We start from the raw sequence: 20,000 nt of genomic DNA, 5'->3' as shown, positions 1-20,000 counted from the left end.
GGCTTTCTGTATCGATCGGCTCACAGAATCTCCGCCCTTTTCCCGCAGGCTTCACTGAGAAAACCGAAGGATTGTTAGTGTCTTGTTATCTATCGGTCGTATCGGGGGATGACACAAATGCGCCGTAACTGTTTTCCGTGTGCGTGGTTGTATGATAACCGCCGCGGGTCCTTCTGCCTTATTTCTGCTTCCGTTCCTCCCTGTTCGATCCGCGAAGATACATATTATTTTCTCATGCCGATGTAAAAATTTTTCTTATAAATAAGACACATTATTTCTACTTAAGAAGATTCTAAAGTCATCTATATTTTTTACCAATTATTTTTCAAATAAGTATTTTTTTATTTACCTTTACACACAGATTTAAAAATTATTTTCTACAATTAAAGTATAAATGTAGTCCAAACTAGTCGATTTTATGCCAAAAATTTATAAAATTATTGTTTTTTATCAGCTTTAGACATTCATATCATTTGCTTTTTGTAAAAGTTTTCATAAAACAGTCTTAATTAGATTGACTATAGGGATGAATAGATATTGTTGAGTTCTTAAAATTAAACCTAGATACTTAATATAAAAGATCAATTAGAGAATTTGTACGCATGTATGAGTGCGATATTAATGTAGTAATGTATAGTGATATATCAATAACATAAATCATATAGGTCTTACTGAATCAATAAAACAGGTGATTTCCTTAGTGGCTTGCAAAGTACATCCTTAAGGCCTTAGCAGAAAGTTGACTTATAATCTTAAGACAGTGTCTTATGACTTAAATCTTATGTCTTTAGTAAAATACAAGAACTATCTTAACAAAACTTATATCTTAAAGGTGTATAAATACCAAGTGCTTTTAAAACATAAATTATAAGATAGTTCTTATGTGTTATTAAAGACATAATACTTAAATCATAATACATTGTCTCAAGATTATAAGTCAATGTTTCTGGTTTCTGGTACGCTGCCCTTACCCCGCAAATACGATCAATCACAGTCGAATGTGAGAAGAATAATCAACTGTGATTGGTCAATTCCTTAAGGCTTACGGCTTACTATTTTATTATCTTTGCGGGGTTAGCAAGAATTTGGCTTTTTATAATTTTCCTGCAACTTTAACTGCGAATAGCAGACTGGGCTTCATCGTTTCACGCCAGCTTCCGCAAAATTATCTTTTTGAAAGGGGATATAAACGCGCTAAATTCCGCTTATCGAAACCGATTGGCGATGAGGGATGCTCTAATTATTTCGAAAAATGTTTTCATCTCCGCATTGTGACCTTTCGCATTTCCATTGGTAAACCGCGATGCTTGATAACAGTGTATTTCATATTTTCAATCGATTCGGTTGAGGTATTCACAATTATGTCACACAATAAAACAAAGTCGAAATTAAAGTTTCCGTCGCACAATTTCGAGGCACAAGTTAGGATCGGCACATTGTTGTATCACTAGAAAAGGGAGGGACAAAGGAAGAGAAAGATAAATAGATTTATTATTTCAGGACAAGTCCTCTAAGAACTAAATAAATATAAAGGAAAAGTTTAAGAATAAAATTGTACAAATAATTAAAGTAATATAATACAAATAAAATACGAAAATAATTAAACATTACAGAATTCCCGGAAAAAAATGTTTTATATATAATTATATAAAATTACTTAAAAATATATATAATTCTGTATAAATGGACATATTTTATATATAATTGCATATAATTATATAGAAACTTACATATAAAAGTATATATACAATATAATTATATATAAAATTATATTAAATTATATATGAAATTAAGAAAAAAAAAGAAATAAAAATAAAAAAAGAAATTAGAATTTGTCTCGTGTCGCTGAAGATGATTGAAGAGTGCTCGTTTAAATGCGCTGAATGTTTTGGATTCCATGATGTTGATGGAAAGCGAGTTCCAATTGTAGTGCCAACGTAGTGAAAAGAGTGCTGGTAGGTAAAAGAGAGAGGAAAAAAGAGCGTAGGCGGTCTCGTACAAAATATTCTATGTCTTTATACCCGTTGGCGACCGTATGCGCACAATCAACCTTTCCATATCGATACTTTATCGCTCTATCGATTTATCGAACGTACATGCCAGACTGAGGTTTGCACTCAACGTTTTCGCTCCGACGGAATGAAAAACGAGCCTTTTATAAACATTCGACCACGACACATTGGAATCGGCTCGATTTCAATGTGACCGCATATGTAAAGTAGAATTCAGCGGAACAAAGTGAAGGAACGATCCGTCCTACGAAAAGAAAAAACAGAAAGAAACTATTACTTCTCTCGTTTGCGTAACGCGTTTCATAATCGACCAAAGAAAGTCCGCGCGACGTAATTATTGCATAATTAATCAAAGTTTCGGAGATTTAATTGGCAACAGAGGACTTCTTTCTCGATCTTATTTTTATGAGTCTGTAAAGCTAACAAGAATAAAATTTTATACTAATATTTGGCAATATATTCTCGATGTATTCTTAGAAAAAACATTTCCATTGGGAATTGAGCGTTGAAAAGATCGTCAGGAGCATTTGCATTCAATTTTGCGAGGTCCGCTTGGCCATGGAAACGCAGGGGGATGAGGGTTAAATATTTTTACCGTCAATCGATGCGACAAGTCGAATGCGACACGCCGGGGGACTATTATAAAAGCGTGTACGTCGCTCGCTCGTCTCCGCCACGCCTTTTGACCCTCCGCTACACATATAATTAGACGACAGGAGAAAAGGATTAATCGAGAGATGTGTACGAGGGCGTTTCCGATTAAATTGCCCCGTCGTTCAACGTCAAAATTACGTTAATTAAATCGTCGTGTACCATCGTCTGGTCAAAGCGACCGTAAAAGTGCGCCAGCCACGCGCGACGGAATTTTTTAATCTTAAATTGAGAAGTCAACGGACCAACACATTTTTTAATTGAGAAACTTTCGTTCGTTGAACGCAAAAAAGTAGGACAATAAAACTTAAGACACAACACCTTTGTGTTTTTTGTCAATAATTTTTTTTTTTAATTTGTATGAGAAATTACGAATTAAACAATTTTTTAATTAAAATTTTTATATTGATTTCTCTATTCGTTTTAATTGAAAAATTTTTGTGTGTTGATTCTTTCAAAAGACGAAAAAGAGATAAGACTTTTTGAACGCAACTTTATGTTTTCTGTTTTGTAATTTGAATAAGGAAGATTACGAATTAAACAATTTTTCAATTAAAATGTCAACATCAATGACTCTCCATTCATTTTTTTTTTATATTAATGGCAAAATATATAATATTTAAATAATTTAATACAACTAATGGTTTTGTAATAACTTTTTCTCAATTTCAACTGCTTCAAAGATCCATCGACATTTTTGTCACATTTATGGTCGTTTAAATCGCCATCGAAATATTAAACTCAGACCGTCGAGAGATTTTCCGAGAATTTTTCATCGTCAAAAGACCCCACTCTTCGAACGTTAAAGCGAAACTTTTTGCCGTACACCTCCGTAATCCTGAAAGCTCCAATGTTTCGTTCGTCGATACAATCGCACGGATATTTTCACGAAGAGATTGCTAGTTGCACTATCAGTTGGAAACGCGATGTCACTTTATTCTAATTAAAGCCCTTAAGCTCCTAATTAAAAATAATGAATTTTTTCCTCGCCACACAATCTGCCGCTTCGGCAACCTCACCTCGTTAAAAGCTCGGATTTTTTTTTCTATTCTGTCAACGCTACTCCCACTCCATCTCCCTTCGGGAGGTGAAATAAAAAAAAGGTTGTACCTTTTTATGTAAAATATTGAAGTGGTCTCGCCGTCGGTTCGAAAGAAAAGTCGCTGTACTTCACGCAGCTAGCATAAAAAACTCCGTATTTCCACATGCCGTCGTTTTCTTTTATGGGGTCAATAGGAAAATTATATCTCGCTCGTTTCTCTTTCCTTTTATCGAGAAATGGACGCTCGGTTTTCCTTTTCGCCCCATCCTATTTCCACGAGAAAATACGACCGCGACAGTCTTGTCGTATCGCCATGCGCTATCTTATGTTCAAGATGTACCACTTGATATACCAATCCCTTTCTCATTCCGCCGTTACAGGGTGGTCTCTCCCTTTGCGACACGCGTCTAGTAATAACGATGAAATATCGCTTGCCGATATGCCGCGTTCTATTATAGAATCGTGTCGCTATCTACGTCCAGAAATTTCAATACTTTTGTGTTTGTGCATTATATAGAAAATAAAAGGAATAAAATCAAAAAATTTTGTAGATCTTTTGCAGAGCCGATGCAGTATTGCGTAAATTTTAGAATTTACTACACTAAATCTATAGTATCAAAAACTTAACGTGAGTCACTACTGCCCCTACTCAATCATTATTTTGCACTAAAACAATTAATGGTTATATTTGACACTATACAGTGTCAATTTAACACTATATAGTATAAAATTGACACGATATAGTGTCAAATTTAATTATCGTTTTGATAAAAAATAACGATACCTTTAGTAGGAGCAGTGGCGACTCATATTAAGTTAAATTTGACACTATAGATTTAATAGTGTACGAAATACTTATTTTATTTTATATATATAAATAACAACGATGTAAAGACTCTTGAATATAACATAAATAAACAAACAAAAAAACGGCGAAAGAAGAGTCATTACGTTAAAAAACATTTAATTAATTAATTTAAATTTAATTAATTAAATTTAATTAATTATTTTTATACATCTATACATTTATATGCGCCGCTCCGTATCGGTTTATGTATCTTAGTCTAATATTTTTAATTAATTAAATGTTTTTTAACCTAATGACTCTTCTTTCGCCGTTTATTTTGTTTATTTATTTATATATATAGTTTAAATTTATTCATTATCTCATTTTATACTACTTAAATTAATTTTGATGATTTAAGTAATTTTATTATAATACATATAACATTCACATATAATTTACTTATTTACTTCAGCATTTTATAATTTCTAATATCGAGAATTTCTTGTACAATCAATTTTCATTGTACATTTATTCATGTTTTAAAGATATTTCCTAACGAAATATTTATATGATCTTTTCTCCTTTTAGAACATACAAAGAAATAATGGTTTTGAGAAAATATTTAAATTTAGCTAGACACAGACCTGAAAATAATTTTTTTCAAAGCTGACTGCTAGAATATTAAAATCTTTTTGCAGCGTTGCTCATTATATTTGATGGTCATATATAATTATTTTAATAATCCAACAAAATTATTTTTAAAATTGTATCTACCTAAATTTTTAGATACTTATGCAAAATTGTTCTTTTCATGTATGTATATTGCATATTCAATTGAGATTAATTAATTTTTTTTAATTAAAAAAAATATTAGAAGAATATTAAATATTAAGAGGACTAGCTTTTCCTGGAATTTTCGATTCTGCCAGCTTAATAAATTGTTTTTGAGTTTATGATCAAGGAAGCGATTGTGTATCCTGAAAGGAGTTGAAAATTACAAAAGCAAATTCACTAGAATATTTATAGTTTTATTGATCAACACTTAGGGCGGTCGTTTCAGTTTCAAATAAATTATGTTAATGATAATTTACCTATTGGATAAGCAAAAAAGTAAAAGAGTAAGAGCATAAGAGAGTAAGAGTGTAAGGTAGCGAGCTGAAGTTTATCAAAAGATAAACCTAGGAATAACCCAGCCTTAGTGAATTTGCTTACTTTTGTAAGTTTCATCTCATTTCAAGATACACAATCGACCCCTAGATATCAAGAACTCCCACTCGGGGAATATGATTGTCTATGCAAGTATTTGCTAGTGGCCCACGCAGGCCCAAGTAGGAGAAAGGGAGGGATAGCGAAAGAGAGGAGAATTCCCCACTCGTACTCTGAATGGAAATTCAACAAGTGTCGGGACGAGGGCTCGAGGGAACGGTCTGAAGCTTTCGTCGTAACTTTCCATCCAGCGGGTGGTTCAGTGGTCGTGCTCGCGCGCGGAAAAGGGGTAAAAGCCAACGTGGGAATTAACTGTCGGTTACCGATGTTCAAAGCGATACCACTCGCTTGCGCCGGAGAGTCGCAATTTGTCTTAATAATTACGCCTGCGAAGAGCGTCGCGTTGCCGCCTCCCACACCGATGCAGTATAATTATTACGAAGTGTACTCACGTGCGCGTGGGGGGAGGGGGCTCTTAAGTTAATTAGGTAAAGATTGCCCGCGCATGAGGAATTCAATTCCCGCGCACGGGGTATATATGCCGACACCGTGAACACAAAACATTTTATTCCTTACTTTCTTTTTTTTCCTCTCTCTCCACCTGTTTCTTTAATCTAGACATAGTCTGGGAATACCTGGGATGTTTTTACAACAATATTTGCCCAGCGGCAAAAAATGAATTGTTGTAAAATATCGTTTTATACGGATATTGTTTAAGATATTTTCTTTCTTTTTTAACAGTTATTCTTTACGAACTTTTAAATATGCAATTCCATCGAAAATTCACAATTAAAAAGCGATATATTAATTAAAATCTTTATTTTTGAGAAGTACTGTAATAATAAATAAACTGCTTAACGCGCTTGTTTTGTTTAAATATTTGTTTGATTTCTATTTACTTTTTTTCAGAAAATTTTGATTAAATCCATATTTAGAATATTCTCAAATCCTAATAAATCCGGAAACAATCAATAACATATAATATGATTTAATAATAGCGATGTTAATTAGAGTGTAAAAACACTCTAAAGGTTTGAAAAAAATTAGGTGATTATTAAGAATCACGCTGTGCATAGTTGCGATGTGTCTACTATTTCTTCGATATCAGATAAATTTTAGATATGCAACGTTTGATTAAATTTAGGGCACAATCTTTTTAACGAAGTTGAAAATTGCGGATCGCGCGACCGCGAGAAGTTTCTAATATCCAATTGTGACGAACTTTGTCGTTAAACTTTCAGCTACAATTTTCACTTTTCTCCTCCGTGTGTCTGCCCCTAATTGATCGAGATTCAGCCAAGCGAGATGGTCGGCTGATCCAACGAGCTAAGGTCAGAATTTTGTTCAGGACGCGATTTCACGGTTGTTGGCCTCCTTTGTGGGGGATGATGTTCGGACACGACCTTCGTACGGATCGATTCAATTTACCTGAAGTCCTCCAGGCGTGCCTGGAAGGCCTCCTTGCTCACCACGTCGTACGTTTGCGTCTTGCTTTCGTCCCTGGGCACAGATACTAGTGGCCACGTGCTCATGTTATGGAGATCCTGGTCGGTTATGGCGAATCTCTGCGTCAGGTTCGACCTAGTTGCCGAGCATTGGGTAAAGTGAATTAGGGAGGAATATGTAATTCTCATTGGGACGAAGTTTCCTAAGCGTATCAAGCGAAGTGACCGTACGTTGAGAGCACATAAAAATAACATATTATAGAAAACCATGTATATTGTTATATTATTAGGTAATTAAAGAAGTATGTTATATTGTTATTAATTACGAGGTAATTAATCACGAGGAGAAAAATAAAACAATTTTAAACTATTAATTGCAACAATTAATTAATTATCTTAGCCATAAGTATGTAATTCTCGATTTATTGCATTTTCTTGGAAAAGGCCGTAATATAAAGAGAGCCGAACGAGAGACTTAACAAAATAAAATTGCTAATAAAAATAAATATTATTTTTTAATTTATTTTTTGTTAGATATGGAACGTTTACGTCAATTTGTGGGGGTGCTTTTTATATATATATACTCTTATAGCCAAGATTATTTTATAAAAAGAATCATCTTTATTCTTTATATGTTAAAACTAATGTATGAATTATACCAATTAATTAAATATTTTTCGCATTTCTGAAACATATATTTCTAAAAATTTGGATGGGCTTGCGCAAAAAGTGTCGACAGCTTAAAGCCTTACAGAAAAAAATCTACCAAGAGATATAGTTACAAAAAGTATATACGTTACGAAAATATTCCAAATCAAACAAAATCAAACAGCGCACCACCGAGCAGTATTGTTTTTAGTCAATTCACAGAGCTTTTCGAACGATTGTCACGACTACTTCAGTATTCCGCGAAGCGTTTGTTTTTGCAGAAATGTGTCGCATTCCGTCGTCTCGATTGCGAAACTCGAGAAAGCCATTCATTCTCATCACGCGAAATGCAATGGAAAGCATTTCCTCGCGCTCTCGTTCGAGGAAGAGATTTCGCATTTCGTCGCTGTGGCACGATCACGTGGTCGGATCAATGGGACTTGTGAACGTTTCGTTCGAGCAATAATTACACGAAGCGTATCAGAAATGCGAAAATAAACGAACTGAAAAGGGAATTAAATTGTATTATTATCTAATCAAACGCGATAGAAAACAAATCAGAGTTATCGTACCTTGTTTTCTACAAAAATACAAATTTCATCTATCGATGAAAACTGGGAAAATAACCAGTACCTCAATGTATTGCCGTTGGTATAGATGAAAAAAGCCACTTCGGATCTTTCCAGCTGCATCCTGGTGACCATTTTGCCCAGATCCGTCGCTATCGTCACCTGCAATTATCATTGAATATGTATCGAAAATGTAAAAAATAGCGTATCTATCATCATAGAACCCTAATTTTTACAAAGAAGTACACTTTGGAAGGGAATTCTTTTTAATCTTTTGTAGGGACAAATGTTGCATATTTGATATATTCTTCACTTACAAGACATTTTTGAGCAAAAAAAATCAGTAAAAAAATATTTTTTCTTTTATAATGAGATGATGCTGTCTTTAAAAATTTAAAGGAACTCTGTTCTAACATTTCAAAAAATTTTCTAAGTTCGGCTGATCCAATACTTCCTGTGTTGGATACTTCTATATGAAGGAGATAGTCGTCTTTATCGAGATAATGGTCCGACGTTTGTTCTCGCGGAACTTCCGTTAAAAGACAGAGTTAATTGTAAGACACGAAAAGACCAAGTGGAGAGTCTCGAGTTTCGAGAGACCGAGTATTTCCAAAACATATATTCAATTGCTACTTCAAGTCCCGAGTGCCTGGAAAGTGTCACTATCACTTTTGGGATTCGCAATCATTTCATCTCTACTGAAGCACACCTGAAGCTTTTTCTCGGCTCTTATTTGCTACTCGTGGATTTGAAAAACAAATCAGCCTACTCATTGCTTGTTTTGCGTCATTGGCGATGGATATTCCGTTACATGGAGATTTATCTCGATGTAGGAATCTTCATCTTTAATAATTCTCGATTCTAAATCGTTAAATTTCTGAACAGATTGTTTTCGATTGAATAGAAACTTGAGTGTCATAAATCTGCTCATGAGGATCCCTTACAAATTCTCACCTGTTAACCGCATTATATTAAAGAATCTCATCAGTCTAAGCTCGAGCCTACATTTTCATTTCAATCTCACGGCTCACGGCGACGAACAATATTGTATTAACACCGGTGATAAAATCGTTTTACGATCCAAGATAATTATTAGCGTGGTTGCAAATTGCACAGCAATCGCAATTAAGTATCTCGCCGAAGCACCGTTGACGTTCCTATCCCTCTGGAACAAAAATTTTCGCCAGAGAAATAAGGATTCTCTCTCATCAAGCGAGGATCTTTCGTCGAAGATCTAGCACCTCCGTAAGCTCACTAACTATAACAGAAAGTTCTTTGCCAACTTGCTCTTTGTCAATAAAGCGCTCGTATACCACGGAATAATCCGCGGCTCTGCTAGCGTGCCACGAACTTTTTAAGCCAGATCAGCCTGGCATCCTGGCTTCTCAAGCCGGGTCAGAGGTCGTCCTGCTTATCCTCATTGCTCCGACGAGGTCTCAGCGAAGTTTCTGTAAGGATCAGACTAAAGCCAGAACGAACGTACACTTGGCAGTAGTTCGTACGCTGATTTTAATAATCGCTGCATCCGACTTAAAACTCACAATTTTTATTGCAGCACTTATATATGAATTCTTAAAGATTCTTGTAACCATTTCTGCTTTTTTAAGTCTTCTCGATCTCACTTGTTCTTAACTTTTAAACGATGACTTTTTTTCAATGGCTTTCTTTTTCCAATGTTTTTTCAATACTCTCTTTCCATTACTTATAACTTTTTTATCGATGAAGATATATATACATTTAGTACCGTTATAGGTATTCCTTAATGTCTGATATTTCGATTAAAGAACATTTTTTTTACAATATGTTTATAAAAGTTACAAACGATCGATTCGGGTATATCATACTGCAGTGTATCGTTTCCATAATATGGCGTTTTAAGGATTAAGTATGTAGCCGTTCTTTTTGGAAAAAAATTCTATCGTGAAAGATATATCCTTTTTATAAAATTACATATCTTCTTTTCAATTTTCAGTTTTCATTTAAATTTCTTAGTTTTACAAAAAGTATCTGATTCAACAAAAGTCTCGATGTTTCTTTTCCATAATTTTTTGGTGCCCTAGATTATTCCTGTCATTCCGAACTGCAGCCTCCGGCATCAGATTTTCATTCTCTATAATGTATTCATTCTGTTATCGTGTTCGTTCTGTTATCATTTAGCTTGTCATCACACAGATGTATAGAATAATTGATAAAAAATAATTTGTAACGTTAAATTCTCATTATTAATTTAAATAATATTCGTTGCGACAAAATTTTATGTTACGAAAATTAACAAATCTGCAGTGTTACAAAAATTAAAAAAATATAATGCCCAGGAATCTTTTTAAATCTGGTTCTGAGCTGAAAGAAGAATTCTCAATGCTTCTTATACAATGTAGAATTATAGGGGGTATGTCGCAGAGAGCGAGGTGCATCGATGAGTATGCGAAACGCTCATCGGTTATACAGAACGTGAGTACGATCGCAAACATACGTATACCCGACGACATCACCGACAATGGCGACCATTCTTGCGACGTTTGTCAAACAAACTCGAGATCGAAGACCGTTGTTCTCGCAGCCAACATTGCGATGAATTTCGATTTGATCGACCTTTCGCTCGCAGGAGAATCGTGTCTAATATCCTTGTGGACAAGGCGATTAGACAGAGAGCAGTGGAAATTTTCTCTCCACGAAGGAAAAGCGCCACGAATAATTTACAATTAAGACAATGGCCCACGTATTATGGTTGATCAAAATTGACTTGCTGCTTAATGTACTCTCCTAATGAGATTAAAATTGACATAAATTTAAGAAACTAAGCGTGAAATTATTTGGTATCTTAAACTCAATTAGCGTACATACGTTACGACTTTATATTTAACTAGCCATAGATATGTAAAAATATTTTTCACAGACGAAATTTATTTTTTGTTAAGAAAAATCTAATAAATTTAATGAGAAATTTAATATCTTAAATGTAATAAACCTGGCCGTAAATGACAATTGAAGTACATATATTCGTAAAAATAATAAAATATAAAGAATTTTTCGAATCATAATATTTCTGTTTTATTAAGAACAAAATAAAGTATCGTTTTTCAGTGCTTATCAAAGAAAATTTTATAAATTTAAAATTTGCTATTCTCAGTTATGTTTTCCCTGCGATGGCCGACTAAACATCAGTTACGTCATTGTCCCCCCCATCTCGCTCTCTTCTTATTTTATTTCATCATCCCTTGCATGCGCATCTCGCCTCGAAGTAGTAAAAGGGCGACGATGGCGGCATGTATATGCAAGTCGATAATCCGAACGTGCGTGAGAGAATAAAATAAAAATAGCCAGCTCGTCGCGCGAGAACGGCTGTAACGTAATTTCTTGTGCCGTGCCGGACACCGTCGCTCGAATCGGAAATCGAATCGAATGCGATTTCCAACGAGTGTCCGACGTTTTCATTAACAACAGCCCTGCGAACTTCTCACTCCACAGAGAGGAAGAGCGAAATCGTTCATCACTGTAGCCATCCGTAACTCTATGAGAGCTGATAAACGACGAACCAATACTCTATCACTTGATCACGAAATTGCGACCGCATGCAGCGATCAAAGCTCGTGCAAGCTTGCGCTTCGATCTTGCAAAGCGAAGCGCGAGCAGAGTCACTTATTTTCTTCCTCGTTGTAAATTACATTAAATTTTAGCATGCTTTTAGCAGGGTACATTATTGAAATTCTTCCCCGTTACTTTTGCACATCATTACTGCATCTTTATGATTATAACGTAACAAATAAATTTTTCTTTTTAGATCTTTCCTTAGAGCTGAGAAAGGAATTTGAAAATAAGACTGATTTATTCTTGTTGGTTCTAATTAATAAATTAATTTTACGTTCTTATATTAGTTTTTATATTATATCATAAAATTAATCAGTCAATATTATTATCGGCTCCCTGATTATAACGTGACAACAAATTTCTCCTTTTAGATCTTTTCTTAGAGTTAATTGAAAAAGGGATTTGAAAATGGGACTTATTGTTGTTGACTCTCTCTTCAACTAATTAATTTCATGTTCTTATAATGGATCGTAAAATTAGTCATATACCTTCTTTTTACCTCTTTAAATTAAAGTAAAGAAGGAACTGTAGTCGTGAGGCTTGTACTTCAAGCAGAAACGCCTCGATTATGTCGCGATGCTATTCGCAGACGTTGAAGCGCGTAGGTGCGGTGTATTTGTTCATTCTCTCGTTACCCTCAAACGAACCGTCGCCGTCGATCGATCACCAGTGAATTATACCAGCCCAGCCTAATTGCGCTCTTTACATAATTATCAGGGCGCAACGTGAGCGGGCGCAAGAGCACGTGGAACTTTTCGCCTGTTACTTCAGACAATGCTGAACTAGCAATTTGTAAAACTGGAGTTTCCGCGAAACTCACATAGAATATATATGAGGGAGATGCTGCAGAACTGTTTCTAAATTGCTTTAATATATGGACTCTTGGAGAAACTTCAGAGCCGACATTTTGCCGCAGATAATGGAATCAATTCGTATAAATGTAGACTATACTTTTCGTTAAAGTCAGGAACACAAATTTTCTATAAAAAGCAAAGAGAGGACACACCATCGATCTTGTGATTTCAATATCAAAACACAAAGGTGATTGATACTAAAAGTACCAACATGTCTTACTCACTAAAAGGACCAAGCAAATAAATTGAAAAAGAAAATGATGAAAAATGAGATATTTCATCAATATAAGGGACGTAATTATAGGAAAGTCAAGAAATTTCAGAATCCTACAGTCTTGACCATAAATATAAAATATTCTCAAATTGAGACATAAACATTTTATATCTAATAAAAAATAAATTAAGAAATAATTTTGTCGCAAAATAATATTATTTTTTAACAATTATAATATTCTGTTAATTTTTCTTTGGCTTTTATATCGTACTGAAAAAAATGTGGTTAGATTAACTGGAATTCTGTTTAAAGATGGACGAATTTTCTAGTTAAATCTACTAGAATTCTAGTTAATCGGAATTCTCACTCTGATTGATATGATCAGAATTTTTTGGTTTGTCTATTTTCAACCAGATATTTTTCTCAGTGCGTCTTTTTCAAGAGAATGTAATAAATTGAGGGTATTTCATACTTATGGCTCAAGGCTGTATCTTTTATACAAAAAATATAATATTAATCTAAGAAATAGAAACGGTCACCAATGACCGCTCGACTCTTCTCGTCTTAATTAGCAATTCTCGAAGGGCAACTTGATTCGCTCACCTGCGTCTCTATGTCGGACACCTCCTGACGGTAAATCAGGATATCGTGCAGGGTATTCGCGGTCTGCACGATCAGAGCGAGGATTGGTATGAAAGGCAGCACCAGCATTTGCAGCAGCTGGATTCGTCGACCGCGACGATGGGCCGGATCGGTCGCGCGGGCCCAGCACGACTTCTTCCGGTTCGCTTTTGTCCCCGAAACATCGTCCGACGAGAGGCTCCTCACGGAACTCACTTCTGCCACGCAGGAGCCGTTGCGCGGCGACATACTGGAAGGATCGCCGTGGAAAATAAATTGTCGATTGCCGAATGATTTTTTTCGAATTGGAAAATCAAATATGTTTCATGCGCACGTGAAGAATTTCAGAAATTAATTTTTAAAATCAAGCACAGTCACAAGCACAATTATAATATAAAAAAAGATAAGGAATCTAAAAGCTTGCTTCAAGATACAAGATTCAAAGTAGAAAATTAAAATGGGTTTTAATCAAGAGGTTCTCTGAAGTTTTTAAAATCCGATAATCTTTCAAGAATGTTTAGGACTTTTGGAATAAAAGGGTTCAAGATTTCAGTTCGAGATTTCAGAATAAAAGTTCCGTAGGTTTGACAAGTTGACAAGTTCGAAGACACATGCAACTAGTGTAACAATTCAAGGATCAAAAGATATAACTCAATCGTCCGTAAAAGCCCAGAGAGATGGAACGATTTAACAATTAATTCAGATGCGTCAATGTAATCGTTGTGTAATTGGAATTCAGAAGCCATAGGGAATTCGATTAAAAATCCATTATCAGGTCGATTGTGCGTCGCGGAATTGCTCGATGGAACTGTTCAACGAGAGACGAGCTTTTATTTCCGACTTGTCGACGATACGTCGTCCTGCACGTCCGAACTTTCGCGATCGCGATAATAATGACAAGCTGGCGGATAACGAGCTGGCCGGCGGGTCTTCGTAATTAAACGCGACACGAGAACAGAGAAGTGTCATAGAAGTCGATTCATAGCCGTGAGAAAAAAAGAGAGTTCCCTTTCCCGTTCAAAGCTTCGCAATTGCGAACTTGGGGATGCAATTCGAACTCGATAACAGAAAGCACCACGTAAATATCCACATAATTCCCTTTTCCATTTCCCTCCCCCCTTTTTTTTTAACAATTAGAATGTTATGTTCTCTCTTGCATCCTATTTTTCTGCGTTATCGAGTTCCCAAGAGGAATAAAACAGCAATATCTAGCATCGATGTCGACCCTCACGTCTTTTAAAAATCACAAGAGATAAGGATCTCCCACTTATGAAAAATCAGGTCACGTTTTAGTGGTCTGATTTTTAATAAGCGTCTCAAATTGAATAATTCTCAAAGTCCTTCGGAACAACGAGCGAAAAAAGATTCGCTTTATTCACATGAAAGTTCATTTCCAATTATGTTTCGATAAAACTTCTCAACGGGCGAGTTAAGAGGTGTGCGTTGAAGTAGATCAATTTCATTGCCATGAGTATTCCACTGTTAAATTGAAATGCCCTCGTTCTCCCGTAATCGTAACGCAGTGGGAACTGGAATTCCCACAGCGAGGAAAGTTCCCAGAGGTAAAATAAAGGGACTTGCATTCGTTGCGTTCCGTTTCATTTCTCACCTCGTTATCTCTAGAATTCATGGCAGACAGAGGAAGATGGAAAGAGGGTGAAAGGGGGAAGGAGAAAAGGGTTAAGCGATCGCAACGAGTAAGTCTGACTTCGTTGCGGCTCTTTGATGTCGATCTCGAAGATAGCAAAGTCAAAAGCCTCTATCGGGAACGACACTGTCTCTCTGAATAACGTCTGATTTTGTACACGCGCCTACATATTAAGGAGAAATTAATGGCCCGCTGATACACTTTTCTTCTCGTCAACGCAACGGGAGGAAACCACGATTGCTGTAAAATACGAAATAGGCGCGCCGTGCTATTAATATCACATCGAGACGAAAAAGGGGGATTGTCGCCTAATGTGCCCTGGAAATAAGTAATCAATAAATCATATAAATCTCTTTACGATTGGTATAGCTTTTTAATGACTCCCACATCATCCCAGTTTTTAAATGAAAAAATAATGGCCTCATAATTTAATCACTCATTTATCCGTTTCTTCGAATTTTTAGATTTTTAGAATTTTTTAAGAAGTAAAATTTAGAAGAGACATTTTAGAATCTTTTGTTACTTTTTAATATCCTATGTTACTTTTATTTTTTAAATGTTTAAATGTTTACGGTGCTCGATCGATTTTTCGTCTTTTCAAGATGGAATGCAGTACATCTTAAGATCCTTTGAGAATCTAAGTTCAGGCCAAAGGGCTGTGATGCCATTGCATACAATGTGCTATCCTTCGCCTTCGTGCATAGTAACAATGTAACACGGTAATAAACTGCACTACACAACGTTGTTGATACATAATGTAATGGCGTGTTACCTTGCTGCTAAGGACAAGAAAGGGGTAGCTACCCCGCAGGCAGCTAATTGCAACAGCGCGCTTTGTCTACCCTCTCCCCTCTCCTCTCTCTCTCTATCTCTCTCCCTCTTTCTGCCTCTCTCTTTCTCTCTCTCTCTCTGTCTCTGTACGTTACATTACATTATCGAGAATGCCAACTTTGTTTTGAGATTGAGCTTCCATCCATTTATTCTGAACTAAATTGATCTTGCATCTAAATTCTCTTCTAAATAAATTATATTTTGTTCAAACATTTGTGGAAATAATATTAAATTAAAATAAAGTATCCCCTGAATCAAGCAAATAGCAGTTTATCATATACCTTTTTCAACTAATGAGAGTTTACGGAACTAACGAAGTGATATCCACAAAAACTTTGGAAACCACTAAGTCACATTGACGTTACACTCCATGATACGTTTAAGGGTGGTGAACACACGTGTGAGTAAACTAATGGTATTGGACTATTGTGTTATCTATTGTGAACATGCAGCTCAATTCCAAAGTAGATGTGTTCTCGCGTTCCGCTTCGGCCAATCCTGGAACATCGTGGAAATCCCTGATGATACTAAGAATCGCACTATAATACGATTGTACGAACTAACGAATCGAGAAACCGAAAATCCAAGAGAAGAATCGTGAGAAAGGATTGAAATGCTGGCGAATCGAGACAAGAATTGGAGGATCTCTTCGCAAGATTTTTATCCTCATTTTCTGAAATACACTTTCACGAATCTCCATTTTTTCGGAAATTTTGATATTTAAAGCTTCTGATGCTTGATATTTCAAAAGAGAAAGTGAAAATTTAAGGAAATAAGGATCGTATTTATTTTGTTCGATCGATCAATCGAATAAACTTTAAATTAATTGGATATGAGTGCAAATTTTTAAGATACTGTTTCCCTCTTTCTTTCTCTCTTTCTCTCTCTCTCTCTCTCTATCTATCTATCTATCTATTTATCTATATATCTATCTATATATGTGTACGAGCAACAATCTGGGGCGAACGTCACATGATCGATGGGAATTAAATTTGATGCTAAAGAGAATGTAACGGAGGAATGCGGATGCGATTACAAAGCGTACTCCTGATAATTTCATTGGCTCTTTTGAATATGCATTCTCATTGCATACCTCTAAGTTAATGAAAACGATCATTTGTATAGAACACATTTAAAATTAAAGTTAATTATTATACAATGTAATTGGTACAAAGCAATAAAGTTAAAATAAAATCGAAATAAATGCATGACACATACGTTAATTAATACTGTTGCAGTCGACATAAAAATCCAAAAACATACACGGGCAATATAACAAAAAGGAAATATAACATGCAATCTGAATGATACTTTAAATAAGCGCGAACATTTACACGAAAATTTTCCCTAGAATTAACAGAATAAAAACATAAATGCATATATAACATATGGAATACATTCCATTTATTTTAACATATAAAATATATACATTTCATTTAACTATTAATAAATAATACCCACAGAGGTTAAACTATTCTGTGTAATAAAATGAAACAAATAAAATAATAAGTTGCGTGCTCGGTTATATATGTTATAAAAAATTACAAAAATAAATTAATCAGTTGGCCTTTGAGAGACTCAAATAATACTTTATTAGTGTATAATTGATTAATCTTTGGACACCTTGTACCTTTTCGATATAAATTGACACACCCGATTTTTCCCCAATGCTTTTTCCATCGCTTATAACTTTTTTTATTAGTGAAGATGCGTACATTTGCTTGGTTCCGTTATTTTCGATTGAAAAAAAATGTTTTATATAAATACATTTTATATAAAAATATGTTCTTTTTTATGAAAGTTATAAACAATTGAATTGGATCGGATATGCCATACGCCAGTGTATTGTTTCCGTAATGAGATATTTAAGAATCAATATCCATTTCTACCTATATAGATTAATTTTAATCTTAGAACTCTTGAAAAAATTGAAAAGTAAATTAATTAAGATTAATTAAGATTAAAATTATTCTACATTTGAAAGAAAATTATTCTACATAGAAATGAACATAAGTCACTTTAAACTTTAATTCGATTATATTCTTCTTCGAAACTTAAAATAATTTTTTTATTCATGATCGCTACAAGATTTAGCAAGCAATATACGGTGGAATCACGTTATTAGCGCCGTATTCAACAATTTCTCTTCACATGCGAGATCTATCGCAATGACACGACTCGCGATCGGCAAAGTTATCAGACAAATTGCAAATAAGCGTAAAATCGCCGTAAAGCTGCTCAGAAGCAGCTTTTCCATAACGAGCTTTTGATATCGAGTCGGCTAAAGATATTAGAAAACTGAAACACTTCTCCGCGCTGTAAAGCGCACTTCTGATAACAACACCAATCCTCGTGTCCGTTTGTTGCCAAAGCGAGAGAGACGGATGCCCTCATGAGTAGAGGGGATTAATTAAGCCTTTCTGTGCGCGGAAGTATTCAATTTTATTGGAAACCAACACTACGGAAATTGATTATCCTGCGTTGACGTTGTTATTACTGCTTACTTTATATGGGAGGGATGGAGGGTTGAAATCGCGAGCCGTACTTGTGTACAACGGATGTTTAAAGCGCCCAGATTACACCCCGATTACGATTATGGAACGAAGCTGAAGCTCGCGCGATGCTCGCTGCGAGCGAGCGTGTAGCTTAAAGCTATTTGCGATACAAAGCGATATAGTGGAAAACTGTGACACGTATGCGCTGGCTTTCATCTATGAGCCCTTTGAGGCAATTTGGAATCGATTTCTCTCCAACGAAAATGTCGAAGGGATTGCTCACAATAAAAAGTTTTTTAATTTTTCACATTAAATATCTACGATCGATTCTCCAATTATATATCTGTCGAAACAAAGCTCTATTCGGTAGAGGAACTAAAGAAAAGATGAAGTTTCGTTATATTTGAGACTCACATCTTGAGAAATTTTTTATTGTTATAACACACGGAAAATCCATGGCGAGCGCGACCCCTTCAAAGACTCCGTCGGGAAAAAAATTCGATAACTAAGTGAATATTGCACTCTGTACAATTGCAGTTTAAAAGCGCACACTGCGTGTGTATCTGTGTATATATATATGTGTGCGAAGAAGATAAGAGACTATCTCGCGCAGATTGTAACCAAAGGCATAAGAGCATGGACTGCGTCATCCATATCGAAATATACGAAATGTGATCAACAAAAACGAGAGAGGAGCGTGAAGATGACAAATCGCTCTCTCTTTCCAAGATACTGTGATTGGTTGAATAGAAAGAGATAGAAACTGGCCGTCTTCGCGTCCTATCTCTTTCATTTTTGTCGACAATTTTACACACGGATGGTGCTTTATGTTTTTGATTACGACATGCATGACGCAGTTTCTCAGATACCCTCGAAGTCACATACTCACTCTATGCAGCGAATCAACGTGCAGCCATTAGCAAGCCCGAGGAAGCCTTGGATCCGCCAGGAAGCAGCGGCGAAGCTTGGCAATCGAAACGATGGGTCGGCATCGAGGACGCCGATCCGGGATGCGCGAAAGCGATCTGGAAAAGCGGGGCGCGGTCGGACGAACGACTGATCCTTCTCTTTTCCCTTTCACGATTGCTCTCGAGATCGTGATGCGATTCTTTTCTCTTTTTTTCTTTATTGACTACTGAATACGACAAACACGCGAGATTTCGTTATCAGTCAGAATTGACGTGCGTTTTAATTGCGACAGAGAACAAGCTTATCGCGAAATACGAATTAAAAGGCCAAAGTGTCAATTGAATTCTCCAATTGCTGGCGGAAGCCTTATCGACAACGGCATCGACTGGGGTCGACCCGCTTTCTCGTGCGTCACCCTCGTGCAATCAGTCGAGAACATGTTGCGCTTCTGGCCGAGCATCGGGCCGAACGTAACGCGAC

At 35.7% G+C, this 20,000-nt stretch overlaps 1 protein-coding gene across 1 annotated transcript in view; it reads right to left on the bottom strand.

The window, feature by feature from the left end:
* The window catches only part of LOC108751280, a 39,830-nt gene that overhangs the window by 12,307 nt on the left and 7,523 nt on the right, over positions 1–20,000 (bottom strand). The window contains exons 3-5 of the mRNA XM_018491371.1: positions 13,620–13,887; positions 8,425–8,522; positions 7,127–7,279 (exon numbers count right to left, since the gene is read on the bottom strand). Of these exons, the coding sequence (XP_018346873.1) occupies positions 7,127–7,279; positions 8,425–8,522; positions 13,620–13,887 (519 nt within the window). The remainder of the gene's footprint in view (positions 1–7,126; positions 7,280–8,424; positions 8,523–13,619; positions 13,888–20,000) is intronic.

The sequence above is a fragment of the Trachymyrmex septentrionalis genome, unplaced genomic scaffold (assembly GCF_001594115.1).
Source record: "Trachymyrmex septentrionalis isolate Tsep2-gDNA-1 unplaced genomic scaffold, Tsep1.0 scaffold43, whole genome shotgun sequence".
Classification (NCBI taxonomy): Eukaryota; Metazoa; Arthropoda; class Insecta; order Hymenoptera; family Formicidae; genus Trachymyrmex; species Trachymyrmex septentrionalis.
Note: the sequence above shows the minus strand (reverse complement) of the source record. Positions and strands in the feature narration are given on the sequence as shown.